General features: G+C 40.6%; 1 protein-coding gene across 1 annotated transcript in view; it reads right to left on the bottom strand.

Annotated features, from left to right (window-relative positions):
- EML6 (EMAP like 6) overlaps positions 1 to 13,701 on the bottom strand; it is a 197,260-nt gene that overhangs the window by 103,857 nt on the left and 79,702 nt on the right. Inside the window, exons 5-8 of the mRNA XM_054986606.1 lie at positions 10,424 to 10,522; positions 8,070 to 8,138; positions 2,113 to 2,298; positions 374 to 509 (exon numbers count right to left, since the gene is read on the bottom strand). Of these exons, the coding sequence (XP_054842581.1) occupies positions 374 to 509; positions 2,113 to 2,298; positions 8,070 to 8,138; positions 10,424 to 10,522 (490 nt within the window). The remainder of the gene's footprint in view (positions 1 to 373; positions 510 to 2,112; positions 2,299 to 8,069; positions 8,139 to 10,423; positions 10,523 to 13,701) is intronic.

Here is a 13,701-nt window from a genome sequence, read left to right as displayed (position 1 = left end):
ATAATGAAACATGCACATAAATAAATAAATATCCAAAAAAAATTTCTCAACTCCCTAAAGGTGACCAGCTAATCCCATGTAGCTCCCAAAAGGAATAGGTGGGAAGGCTAGCAGGGCACAGCAAATGCCTGTAATGGGAAGCAGAACCAGGCCTCCCATTGGCTTAGCCCATCCAATAATGCATTTTGCCATGTTTGACTGACAGGGGCTGGCACAACTACATCCTGGACTCAAGCCAAATCATCAGTGAATTCCCTTGAACTGTGAGAAGAGGACAGGAGCAAAAAACATCCATACTTTTAAATGGATTAAAATATAATGAAATTAATTACTGAAATGTAAAATATCTTCCAGAAAAGTACATTTTTATTACCTTTGTATCCTTGTTCAGTCTCCCTGAGATCAATTTTAGTTATTGGCTTGAAATCAGTGTCCCATAGCCTAATACAACCATCTCTTCCACCAGTGGCAAAACCTTCTTCACATGCATACATGCTAAAAATTCCAGCCTATTGATTAACAACACAGTTGGTTTGACTTTTCATCATAAGTTATTTTAAAACACAAACTCAAATCAGTCTGCAAAGGACACATTGTTAGAGGTACATTCCATACCATCTGTTACAGACATATACACCTTTTCCATCAATGGGGGGGGGGCAGAAGTTCATACATACAAGGTATGTGTATCACATGACTGAGCTGCTACTGAATGAGGGATGTGTAAATCCTAATCACAACATTTTAGCTTGCATTGTGCATTTTGTAGTTCTAATGAGGCATAAGTAACTTGCCATTCTTGTGCATCCACTTGTGAGGCAAAAAGTAGTTTGTTGCTAAAAGTTACGAGTCAACCAAACCTTCACCCTAAAATCAGTTCAGAATCAAAAAAGTCTCACTTGCCTTGAACCTGAACCAGAATTGAACCGCAAATAAAATAGTATAGGGTGGTGGTGGGAAGAGCCATCAAGTCGTAGATGCAACTGCTGCTAGGGTTTTCAAGGAAAGAGACTAAGAGGGTGGTTTTCCATTGCCAGCCTTTGCATAGAAACCCTGGTCTTCCTTGGTGGTCTCTCATGCCAATTACTAAACAAGGCTGACCATGCTCAGCTTCCGTGATCTGACAGGATTGGCCTTGCCTGGGCTATTGAGGTCAGACTCAGGGCATTTAATTATTAGGGACTCTTCTAAGGGATGGTGAGGGCTCTTCTCTGTTCCCGTAAATTTTGGGGAAATTATTTTTCTCGATGAATCATATGAAAATAAGAGGAAGAGCAGGAAAAATTACTAATCAGGGCCTAGGATTTGAGTCCAGTGGAACCTTAGAGACTAACGTTTACAAGACGTAAAGTGCCACTGGATTCAGATCCTGCTGTTCTACTGTAGACCAACATGGCTACCGACCTAAAACCAGGGCCTAGGGGCTGGTAGTGCTCCTGGGCTCAAGTAGAAGTTTTTGTCCACCAACAAGGTCTCATTCTAGTAAGAAATCCTACTAGAATCCTACTAGAAATCTAGTAAGAAATCCTAGTGAGAAAAACTACACATTACAAGTAGTTTCATAATCCTTTTTCATGACTTAAAAACCAACAACACCAGGGTTTTGATTCTGAGGAGGAGACTGGCACAGAGGAAGAGGGGCCATTTTCACACATATTGCCAGACTATAATACCTATTACCATTAGAATGCCTTGGTCTGGATAGCCCTGGTGAGTCTGATCTTGTCTGATCTCAGAAGCTAAGCAGAGTCAGCTTTGGTTAATAATTGGATGGGAGACCTCCAACGAAGACCAGGGTTGCAGAGACAGGCAATGGCAAACCACCTCTGTTAGTCCTTTGCCATGAAAACCCCAGCAGGGGTTGCCATAAGGCACTCTCTATTACTACCATTAGAATAAATGTAAGAGCAATCCTAAGTACGTCTACCCCAAATTTTGTTGAGATCTTCTCAATGGGGCTTATTCCCAGAAACATGTTCTTAGGCTTGTAAGGTATAATTCATTAAGAGCACTTCAAGTGTGACAGAGTACACAATCACTTTACTATCTCAGTGGAGTGATAAAAGTTTAAGTGAAAATGCTTAAGTTTTTATACTATTAAAGACAACTTACACCATGAGCTCCTTGAATCGTGCGTACTAAGGTTAGCCCTTTCCAGACATAGATGTCTCCATTTAAAGCACCAGAATATGTAACATCATCTTTTGCACAGGACAAACAGAGGATAGTTTGTAGGTCACCTGTTTTCCCAAATATTCCTCGTTTTGCTGTCAAGGCATTTCCACACAAGGTCCAAAACTACAGGATAAAAACAATATAGAGAACATCTTAAATGCTGACAATATGTTCCCTTCACACAAATTACACTTCTTAAAAATAGTGGGAGCTGCCACTAAAATGATGGAAAGCTGCCAACTATGGCCTAATCCACACTTACCAGCACAGCACTAAGCAGGCGGAGTGAGAGCGTCTTTCTGGCGCAATTTATGACGTCATCGCACCATGATGCCGTTCTTGTGGCGCGATGATGTCATAAAACGTGCCAGAAAGACGTTCTCACTCTGCCTGCTTAGAGCTGTGTCGGGTAAGTGTGGATTCAGCCTATGTCTATTACATACATTTCAAACCAAAAGAACTACATTAAAAGGAAAAAAACGAAGAGAATACAGCAACTAGCTCTAAAGAGAAGCTGGAGCGTTTTCAGAGACATCTCTGAATTAAGTTGCTTGTGCTGTGGATGAAAAGAAACGGAGAGGGAAGGTGCACTACTCCCCACTGAAATGCACATAGTCCAAGGTGGCATTGCTGGCAGGGTGATGGGGGGAGATATTTGAGCCAAAAATGCTAGCTTTACAAATTTCCAAATTGTTTCTCTGAACAGGTGCAAGTCCCATCAGTGTGATACCCACAGATTATAAAGAAGTATAATGGGACTTACTTCTGAGTAGACCTGCTTAGGATTTTTCTCCAAGTGAAAGAGAAATGCAAAGTCCTTATTGAAGCCCAAGTCATGTGGTTTGTGTGTTGTGTGTGTGCGGGGAGGGTTAAGGATCATTAACAGAGACTTCTCAGCATACCCCCAACTATAATTTCGAGAATTCTTTTGGGAGGAGAGCTGTAAGTGTTATTTTGTGATAATACCTGCCATTCCACATGCTGCAAATTATAAAATTACGTTTCTTTAGTGTATCATGATGAATCATATTAACATCCTTTTTGCCTTTGAAATACTGCAGGATAGGCTATTGAACAAAGAATGCAGCAGAGAACAGCTCTATTACATTTTATCCTGTCCTTCCTCTAAGGAGCTCGGGCATACTATATGGTTATTTTCTCCTCCATTTTACACTTGCAACAATAAATACTTCATAGTGAATGTAGACAGAGATATTTATTGTGAAAACAGGGATATAATAAATATACAAGATCGCCCCATTGTTATCTGTGAAGTGACAGAGAATGTGCAGTCACAACAAGTGCTTAAACACTGGGTTTGTAATCTCTCTTTTTGTAGCTTAATTCTATTTAGTGATTAAGTGTTGTTTTCAGATACTTCATATAGGAAACCTGGATTTGCCACTGAAAATGTAGTTGACCAAGAACCACGGTATGGTGGTTCCCTGTCAACACACACATTTGTAAACCCAAATTTGCCATTGGAAAAGCTGAATGAAAGAAGGTCAGGAAAGAGAGTTCAGTTTTCAAAATTCTCCTTTTCCAAATAAGAACAACAATTTTTCAAAGCATGGCATTTCTGTATAACAAAGACTTATAAAAGCAATTTAATTTTATCTCCACTAGACTGGCTCATTGGTTGTCTTCCAGCAATATTAGTGCTTAACTGCGGGAAGCTAATTTCTGGCATGTCTTTGTTTGCAGCTATGCATTTGGTTTGACTGGTTGGGTTAATCTGGACAATTTCACAGAGCTCAGGTGCCAAAAAAAACACAGGTGTTCATCTTCTTGAGGAAATACAATAAATGGCATCTTTCCTGACACGACCTCTCTTCTAATCTGAAAACAGTGCTGCATTAGGGGTGCAAGATTATTGGCAGAAAAAGTGGAGAGCAACTGGTTTTATGCCTCTTCTGCTCCTGATAGCTGTACCCACTTAATTAAGGAAAAGTAATTGGAATCTGTTTGGCACTGTCCTTCTGAATACAGAAGCCAAAAAATAATTTCCAAGAATTCTGGCAAACTGGGTTTTTAAAGCAAAAGCTCTGCACATTTTGTTTAGCAACTTTTAAAAACTCTACTTTTTTAATAGCCATATGTTTAGCACTATATTATACTGCTACGTATGTATTGCTCTGCATTCCATCTCAGAATGAGGCTGCAGGGAAAACATTGGGGAGGAAGTGTTGCAGGGAACAAATGTCAGATGGGGAAAGGGTAAGCATTCTCCTCTCCCCACAACTGCTTCTCCTCTACAAATGCTTCCTGAGCCTTTCTATATTAGAGCCAAGCTACAAGTGACGCCTTACACTAGTTGGACACTTGTTAGCTTACCTCAAGTTTTGATGGGAAATGTAGGCATCCTGGTTTTACAGCTTGGCTCTCCATTACAGCTGCAAGACCAGGATGCCTACATTTCCCATCAAAACTTGAGGGAAGCTGACAAGTGTCCAACCTGTGTCAGGCGTCACTTGTAGCTTGGCTCTACGAGGCAAACATATCTTTACCATTTAACTTCTGTTCCATCTTTAAGGCAATGAGACAAACTAGGAACTAGTTTCCATAACTAAGGAAATCAGAGAAAACCAAAAATCAAAAATCTGTTATATTGGGTTTGCCACTAATTTTGAAATTAAAATCAGGTTTTAGAAATCTAAAGATTTTTTTCTTCTCAGAAGTCTGTTCAAAATACTATGTGCCCCCAGACTCTCAGGCAGGGAGTCTGAGTCCGGGACATGGCGGGAAGAGCCCTCTGACAGATCGAGGCAGGGGGTAAATCGCCCGTTTGTCCCTATGGAGGCCGGCAGACGAGCGCGGCACCCAGTGTGCTGCCAGGCTATGGAAAACGGCAAGGAGCAGGATTAGGCGAAAGCCTGCAAGTAAGCGAATCCCTTCTGTTACTACAAGCGCATGTGAGGAGTGGTGGGGTCTGAAGGTTAGAAGACTCGGATTTTTCCCCCCTCATAGAGTCTCAGAAGATTGGCGGTTTCCCCCCGCCCCTAAAATGGCAGCGAAAAAGCAGAGTCCTTCTCTTGGCAAGTCAGTTACGGCGGCCTTGCAGAGGGGCGAGACGCTTGAGGAACTGGTTAAAAGAGCGGTTATGGAAGCCATAAAACCCTTTGTTGACAAGCTGAATGAAACAGATCAAAGGGTGGGCTTAATTGAAAGCGATGTGAAAGCCATTAAAGAAGCAGCGGGGGGGGGGCAGAGAAGTCTGCCCAGGAAAGTGCGTCACTTACGAGAGCAGCGAACAGGGAATTAAAGTTGGTGGAAAATCAGCTGATCGGATTGCAAGTGGAGCGAACACAAACCATTTTGCGTCTCCAGAATGTTAAAGAGGAGGAAAAAGAGGATTTATGGGATCTCGCCTCGGAACTTTTAGCGACACCCGCGAGGGCAACTAAAGAAGAAGTGAAAAGCGCCATTTTGGGAGTCCGTCGGGCATCTTCAAAATATGCAATGAAGCGGCAGCTGCCTCGCGAGATTGTTATCGAGTTTTCATCTAGGAGGGTCCGGGACAGTATCCTATATAATTCATACAATGCGGAATTGGACTTTCTGGGAAATAAAGTCAAGATATTGAAGGATGTTCCATTTTTAGTGCGGAAGAAAAGATTTAAGTACAAGATGTTGGCAGCTCTCTTGAGGGAACGGGATATAAAGTACAAATGGCTACTCCCGGAAGGAATCGGGTTTAGTTATAAAGATAAAGCTTACAAGATTAATTCGGAAGATCAGCTAAGGGATTTTGTGGATAAAAATTCAAATTTGGACCAGACACCAAGCAAAGAGAAGAGGATCCGAAGCCTGAAGGGAGGGGGGAGGCAATGAGCGCTCCGGCGGTAGCTGCGCAGAGGGAATTGCGCCCGAGGCCCAGGGGAGGGAAAAAGTTAATTTGAACTGTAATTTGTAATTCATATGATCAACCACTCCGTCACTATTTTATTAAGCTATTTTTTACTATGGCAGTATGAAGGGAAAGCATTGAAATGTAGTGTTTAGTGTTTGTAGGTCACCTTCCCCTTTTTTCCACCCCTCCTTCCCTTTCTCTTTTTTCCCCCTTCTTTCCCATCCCTTGTGCTATTGTAGTCTTTTGTAGTTACTGTCTTGTAGGTTATGTATGTATGCAGTAGTTTTGTACGTTAGATATTGAAAAATAAAAAATATTATTAAAAAAAACCAAAATACTATGTGCATGAACTAGCCAAAAATTAGAACTTTTAAATCCCATTGATTTTATAACTGGAAAAAATTGTTTAATTCTCTGCCCTTTAAATCACCGTGACTTGACTTTAACATGCCAAACTTTAGTAGGCTTGTAATATATACGCAGAACAATATGAAATATATTAAGGGCCGTCGTCACACGGGCATCTCTTCCGTTAAATTTACAGCATATAGCGTCCTACCTGTTATCGGCTCAGTAACGTTTCTTTGGGTCACCTAACGGCTCTTCGCGCCACCAGCTGTCCACACTGAAGCACTCTGTTCTGTTCTCTCTAACCGCGCAGAAGCAGCTCCTCCCCCCCTTTTTTTATTTTTCTGGCGTTTAATTCCGCTATAACGGAATAACAGCATATAAACATTCCGTTAGAGCAAAACATTACGACCCTTTTGTTTTTCCAACATTGAAATTATATAAATAGCTGTTTGCCCGCAGAAAACTCCCTGTCTTACGTGATCCCCATCGCTGAAGACTCTGCCATGGCGATTCAGTCATTTTTACTTCAGCAGAAAGTTTGCATTGTGTTATGTCGTTATGGCGTTATAAGGACATAATAAAATAAAAAAAAGGGGAGTCGCAGGAAGAAATGGATTCTGGGATTGAAGGGAGGGCATAGGACGTTGCGAGGCGAAATACATCGATGTGAGGCATTCACGCTGAGGCACAAAATAGCGCAACTATCAAGCACAAAGCAGAAGAGAGAAAATCGCTACAGTGTTGGAATAAGGTGGGTGTTTGCTGGGAAATAGCGCCATTTTAGCGCTAAATAAAAGCCCGTGTGACGACGGCCAAGGCCAAAACCAAATGGAAGTGTATAAAATAACTTTGAAATTAAATATGCTAAAAAGTCTTCAAACTCAAGAACGTTTTTAATCTAAATTTTTGATTCCATAGAAACATGGCATATGCTATATGAGTTGGTGTACTGGAAACTCTGCCATAGAGATCTTTGCTTCAGAACATGGGCAAATCCACACTTACCGCACAGCGCTAAACAGGTGGTGTGAGAGCATTTTTCTGGTGTGTTTTATGACGTCATTGTGCCATGAGAGCAGCATCATGGCGTGATGATGTCATAAAACGCACCAGAAAGACACTCTCGCTCCGCCTGTTTAGTGCTGTGCTGGTAAGTGTGGATTCTGCCCATGTTTCCAGGTAATTTATACTGAGAATCTAAAATTTATAAGCAGCTCATCCTCTCCATGCCTATCCATGCAGCTCTTCATAATAATAAATTACAGTGTAGCCCACTTGAATCTTCTAAAGCAATATACCAATCCATTATGTAAGCCAGGGATAGGCAGAAGGTCATTTGGGAGTGACCATTCACTCTCCAAGAAATTACAAGTAGCTCCCTGCCCTTCCTCCAATGCTATTTGCCTCTTCCAGTGCCAATTCAAGTAATGTAACCTTTATTCTAAATCAGTCAAAACCTTGCATTAATTGGTAAAAAAGAATATTGTAAAAGTATACCATGTTTCCCTTCTACATTGCTTGACAGTGGTCCCTCATACAATCACTTTATATTTACCTGCCTCGGGTCCTAAGATGCTCAGGAGAAATGCAGGCATATGAATGTTTTAAATCAATCAATAAATGTTTAATTGTACTGGAAAATTATCTTACTACCCTGAGTGATTTTTGTGCCAAAGTATCAAAAGCAATTTACCTTGATATGTTTCACACCACAGCTAGCCACTCTGTTGGGTTGATATGGATCCCAGGAAATATCAAAAATCTGTCAAAATATATTCAAAACTGCTACACTAAATTAGAAAACACATGGATTAAATATCAGATATGTCATACATTCAATATGCATTTTCATAATTTTGAACAAAATCCCACTTGTTCTGTTACCAAAAATATAATATGTACGTGAATATAGTTCTTTCCATAAGAACGGGAAATGCATTCAGAAAGCAGGCAGGATAATGAAAATCTTACAATATGGTTGGAAAACGTTTGCCTGAATTTCATTCACATCTGCATTTGTTAATGTTAACTAAGAACTGCTCATATAAAGGCAAAATTAACATTTAATGAAAAATTAATGCAAAATGTAGCACAGAAATGTAGATACTGGTCAAGGTTTGTTTTGGTTTGACAGATTAGGAACATTTTAGACTGATTGTTAGCAGTCCTCACCATTATGCCTCTTCTATTTAGGGTTGTCAACCTCCTGGAATTACTACTGAAATCCAGATTACAGAAATCAGTCCCACTGGAGAAAACAGTTACTTTGGAGGGTGGACTGTATGGTACCCACTGAGGTCCCTTCCCTCTCCAAACTTCAGTCTCCCCAGGCCCCACCCCAAATTTCCAGAAATTTCCCAACCTGGAGTTGCCAGCCTAAACTTGCATGCCTATTGCCACTAAAATGTTTCCACTATATCTGTTCCTTCCAATTATTTCACCTCTAAAATCCTTGCCAAAATTTCCACATTCTGTAAAATCGCCATTTCTTGAAATAAATTATATACCTTGAATAAATATATACAAATGTACTCGCTTTGCATAATGTAAACTGCAAGTAGAACATACCAGTAACCAACATGTTTCAGAGCAAGGGAAGCTCAATCTGGGCAGCCATTATTGTTCTTTATTGATTTATTTAGATATTTACACCTTGATTTCCTACCCAATAAGGAACCAAAGTGGGTTTTGGTATTCAGAACTAGACATGGGCATGAACCAAAAAAAAATTAATGAACCTGTGGTTCGGTGCCACTGCCAAACCCAAACAAATGAACTGTAACAAACATTTCCTGTTACTGAACCGGTTCGTGGTTCGTGGGCATCGGAACGGCCCCTGTTGCAGTTAGAGAGCCCATCTTCACAGGGAGTGTTTAGCAGGATCTCCTCCAGCCAGCATCCAAGTTTGGTCAAGATTGCAATAGGGATCTTGGAGTTATACCCTCTTTAATCCAAGGCCCCCAGGAAACTCCCACTCGATACAATTAGAGCCACCAGTTGATGTTGGCCCAGTGTACAAGGGGGTGGCCGTCAGAACTGCCTATCAGGGTTTGCAGGGATGAGATTGGAGTGCCCATGGCTACAGAACACCCTCCTTCCCCCTCCCTCCCCCCCGGGTGTCTTCTCCCATGTAACCAATTGTAACCAATTTGCAGCTCCATGGTTGGAAGGAAGATCTGCTGATCAAGGTAAGCTGGGCTTTGATTCAGGTTTCCAGGGTGACAGAAGGAGTGCAGACAGAGTTCAGGCATTTCCCCAGCTCCATTTCCAAGGGAATTGATTGATGGTGCCTGACTGTCTGGCTTCACGAACCGTGGGTGAATGCAACAAACCGGGCTTCCAACGAATGCTGGTTTGTTGGCCATGGACCCTCACGAACCGCCAGATTGCAAACAGACGATCAGGCGGTTCGTGGGTTTTTTTGGTTCGTAATGTGGTTCGTGCCCATGTCTATTCAGAACACCTACACTGTGAAGCAGATTAGTTTGACAGAGAGTGACTGGCCCAAGGTCACTCAGTGAGCTTCCACGGTAGAGTGGGGGATGGGATACAAATTTAGGTCTCCTAAATCTGAGTTCAACACTATCCCACATTTTGGCTCTCACTGAAGTACCCCAGTGCTCCCCCAAAAGAGCTCTGTAAACTGCTGATCACAGATACAAGTCTGACACTCCCTCATTCTGGCTCTCACCGAAGTACCCCAGTATTCCCAAAACAGAACTTTGTAAACTCCTGATGCCTGAGGGAGGCAACACCCACATATAGAAATGAAAGTGATTTGATCACTACTTACGATTGGAGTAGTTCCACTAGTCAATTTATCACTTAAAATTTCCCAAACATCTATCTGGTGTTCTTTGAATGATGTAATGCAGACCTTTCCATAATATTACTTTCACATAATAATGTTACAGACCAGTTATAATCATTTGATTCTGAGAACATTAGATTAATAGAAAAAAGATAGTTTCCACAGATTAAAAAAAGTTGTAAAAAATAGATCAGAAATTAAAGGGAAAATATATAGCAAACTCTTTAGCTGATTACCCTATCCGAGTGGCCAGTAGCTGTTGCCAGCAATTTTCCTTTCTTCCAGTCCCAAATGCAGACAGTATTCTTGGCATCCAATCCCACTGAAGCTAAGCGCTGGAAGGGAAAAAAAAGAATAGCACTGTTAACCGAAGAACAACTCATTATAGCAAACCATGAGCACAAAGGATGCTGAAGATACAAACAAGATGTCAAATGCTGCTAGAACATAAAATATGCTTAAAACGCAAATTCTTTCTTTTTCCAGAATAGATTATATTCATTACAAGATTTGAAATTTGTCAGTTTGACCTACCTTAAGTTATAGTCATAGGTTATGGCAGTAAGCATGAGAATGTATAATTCTTGCCTTACCAGCACAATGTCAAAGAGCTCATATGAGAACTCAGTTTCTAATACTTTGCTTTATGCAGTACTGGACATGTTGCTGTCTTCTCACCATAACTATGTCCACACTCTTGGAACTGCAGTTAACCTGCCTGTTCCCATGTGCATGTAGATTATGAGATTTTTCTTCATATGATTGTTCTTTATATAAGCCTACAAATGTGTGAACTGACTGAAAATAACAGCATTTCACATCATGAGAAACTATATAAAAGCTCTATCTGTGGTGCTAAATTTCTGATGTGCCCTTCAGTTGCAGTTATTAAATGATGAATTTGCCATTGTGATCAGACTTTAAAATACATATGCTGGAAATCTATTTAGTAATTTGTTATTATTGGCCTGAATAACGCTCTGTGAAAACAAACTTGGCCATCAGAACCATCCGTTTCAGCAAAATGCAGGGCTTTCTGTTCTGATAAAAGCTTCCTGCTCTCCATGATAGTGGCAAACCCTTGCTTTTCAGTTTTGGAAAAGCCTGCGCTCCAGTCATCCCCAGCATGCAAACAGTCTACTCCAGTGCTTTTAAAGCTGTTCAAAGCTTTGCCAACCAACAGTGAAACAAAAATTAACAGGATTAGCTTCACTGATTTTGCTTATCAGAACTCAGCTCTCTGGCCAATGAGTTATCCATGCCAATTTCAGTAGGGCAATATGGCAAAACCATATGCCAGTACAGAGCAGAAAGTGAAGCAATTATCGTAGGTGAAAAGGTGCTCAAAAAGGGATTCTGGAGAAGGGTAAAATATAGCAATGACTATATGCATTCAAAAGACTACAATGTTGAGCAAAGAATAAAATTGGTGGTCTTCCATAAAAGAAATTAATTTATTGTTTCTCTTTAATATTGAGAAATATTGAGAAATTGAATGAACATGGTTCTGGATGCAGGGTTGTATTATCCCACTGAAAAGACATGTAAGGGGCAGCATTTTTCATTTATTCCCCCCACCCCTTCTGTGTCAGCCCTACAACTTTTCCGCAGTCCCCCAGCAGCAATATTTCAGGGAACATTTGGGGCAACTTGTGGGGTAAGTCTTGTTTTAATACATGGAAGTTGTTCCATACATGGAAGTTTTAGATGGGATCCAGGCCAGTCTTCTGATAGGAATCTCATCTTATTTCCTCAGTCAAATTTCATCTGTTATGCATCTCAAGGATTCTCCTCTTGAAATTGCCTTCCCAAATGTTCCCTCCCTTTTCCCTCCAAAACAATGTAAATCGAGGCTTGAACAGGTCCTTTTCTCTTTAGGCTGCTTCAGTCTCATTATCTATATTGTGCATGTAGAGGATTTTTTCGTCATACATTAATGGAAACAGGGAAATTCATTTTCATATTCCTGTTACTGTGCATCAGAACTGGCCTTTGTCTTGGAAACACACCCACCTTAATTCTTCTGTATAGTGTATTAATTTCATTTCTGCAGATGCTAAAGAATGAGAAATTAAGCCTTTCACACAATTCAGAAAACAATTTTCCCTCACACTTCTCAACAATCCTCAATGAAACAGCTCTGGAAACTTAAGGGCATATTTACACCATGACTTTTATACAAACAAAACATCATGGCACCCCTGAAGAATTCTGGGAATAGTTGTTTGGTTAAGCTGCTTTTATCTCACTTTTTCATATTACCATAATTCTTGGGGAAAGGAATTACCTAAAATAGTATAAACTGCAGTTTAGAGGTGCCCTTAGGGATAACAACAACCCTTGTCTTTTATAATTCATGTTGACATTTCTTAGGCCTAAGCAATAACCTGAAGCTATGTAAACAAGCACATTATCAAATACACTTTGAATTATTTTTTAACCCTTCTGGCTGTCTACTGTCTCTTTCATTTCCTGGTCTGTACAGACACTGATAAGCAAATAAATCAGATCAGCCTTTAATTTCCCTCTTGTAGGCCCACATATGGCAAGTGCTCAGAACAGAGATGAACAGCAGAACCAAATGTGGTCATTGTCATAATCAAATAAAAGGAAAATTTTGTTTAGTTCAGCAAAGATAATGGGAGAGATAAAAAATGGGCAGAAGCCTATTTCAGTGCAGAAGTAAGAAGACTTGCCGTGAGGAAATGTGCTAAGAATAGGCAAATGGGCAGAAGAAATATTGTAACTTAGTTTTTAATCAGCCAGCTGAGGCAGCACAAGGTGCCCTTTTTCTCTGCCCTTCCCCGCAACAAAGGATGAAGAACTAACACTGGTAGGCAGCTGGTAGGTTTGCAGGGAAGATAAGCTATAGCTTATGACTCATACAAGCTCTGGCTTGTTGTGAATGCAAAAGTGTTTAATTATTGAGTTGCGTATAAAGAGAGGAGGGTGAGCAATGTTTGTTCACATAACAACAAACCATTCTTTGCTACCACTCAGGGCTGTTGTGAGGATAAAATGGATGAGAGGCGAATGATGTAAGTGGTTTCAGGTCCCCATTGGGGAGAAAGTCACGATATTTTTAAAAATTCATTCATTCATTCATTCATTCATTCATTCATTCTCCACCTTTCTCCCCAATGCAGACCCAAAGTGGCTTATATAATTCTCTTCTCTTCTATTTTATCTCCACAACTACTCTGTGAGATAGGTTTGCTGAGAGTGTGAGACTAGCCCAAGGCCATCCAGAAAGCTTCCATGGCAGAGTGGGGAATCAGACCTGGTTCTCTCAGATCCTAGTACAACATTCTAACCACTACACTGTGCTGGTCCTCTGGAAACCACTCACCATTTCCCTCTTTTTTCTATAATAAACTTTTTTATAAAGACAATTCTTGGCTTCTTTAGTACAATACATTTCTCTGGGATATTTCTCTGAATCTCTTCCCTATATGCCAGACCACCTGGAAGCTATATAGTTAGCTATAAGGTATTTTCCAGGGATTCCACCCTG

This window comes from Eublepharis macularius, chromosome 1 (genome assembly GCF_028583425.1).
Source record: "Eublepharis macularius isolate TG4126 chromosome 1, MPM_Emac_v1.0, whole genome shotgun sequence".
Taxonomy (NCBI): Eukaryota; Metazoa; Chordata; class Lepidosauria; order Squamata; family Eublepharidae; genus Eublepharis; species Eublepharis macularius.
The sequence above is the reverse complement of the archived record's forward strand: the minus strand, read 5'-3'. Positions and strand labels throughout refer to the sequence as shown.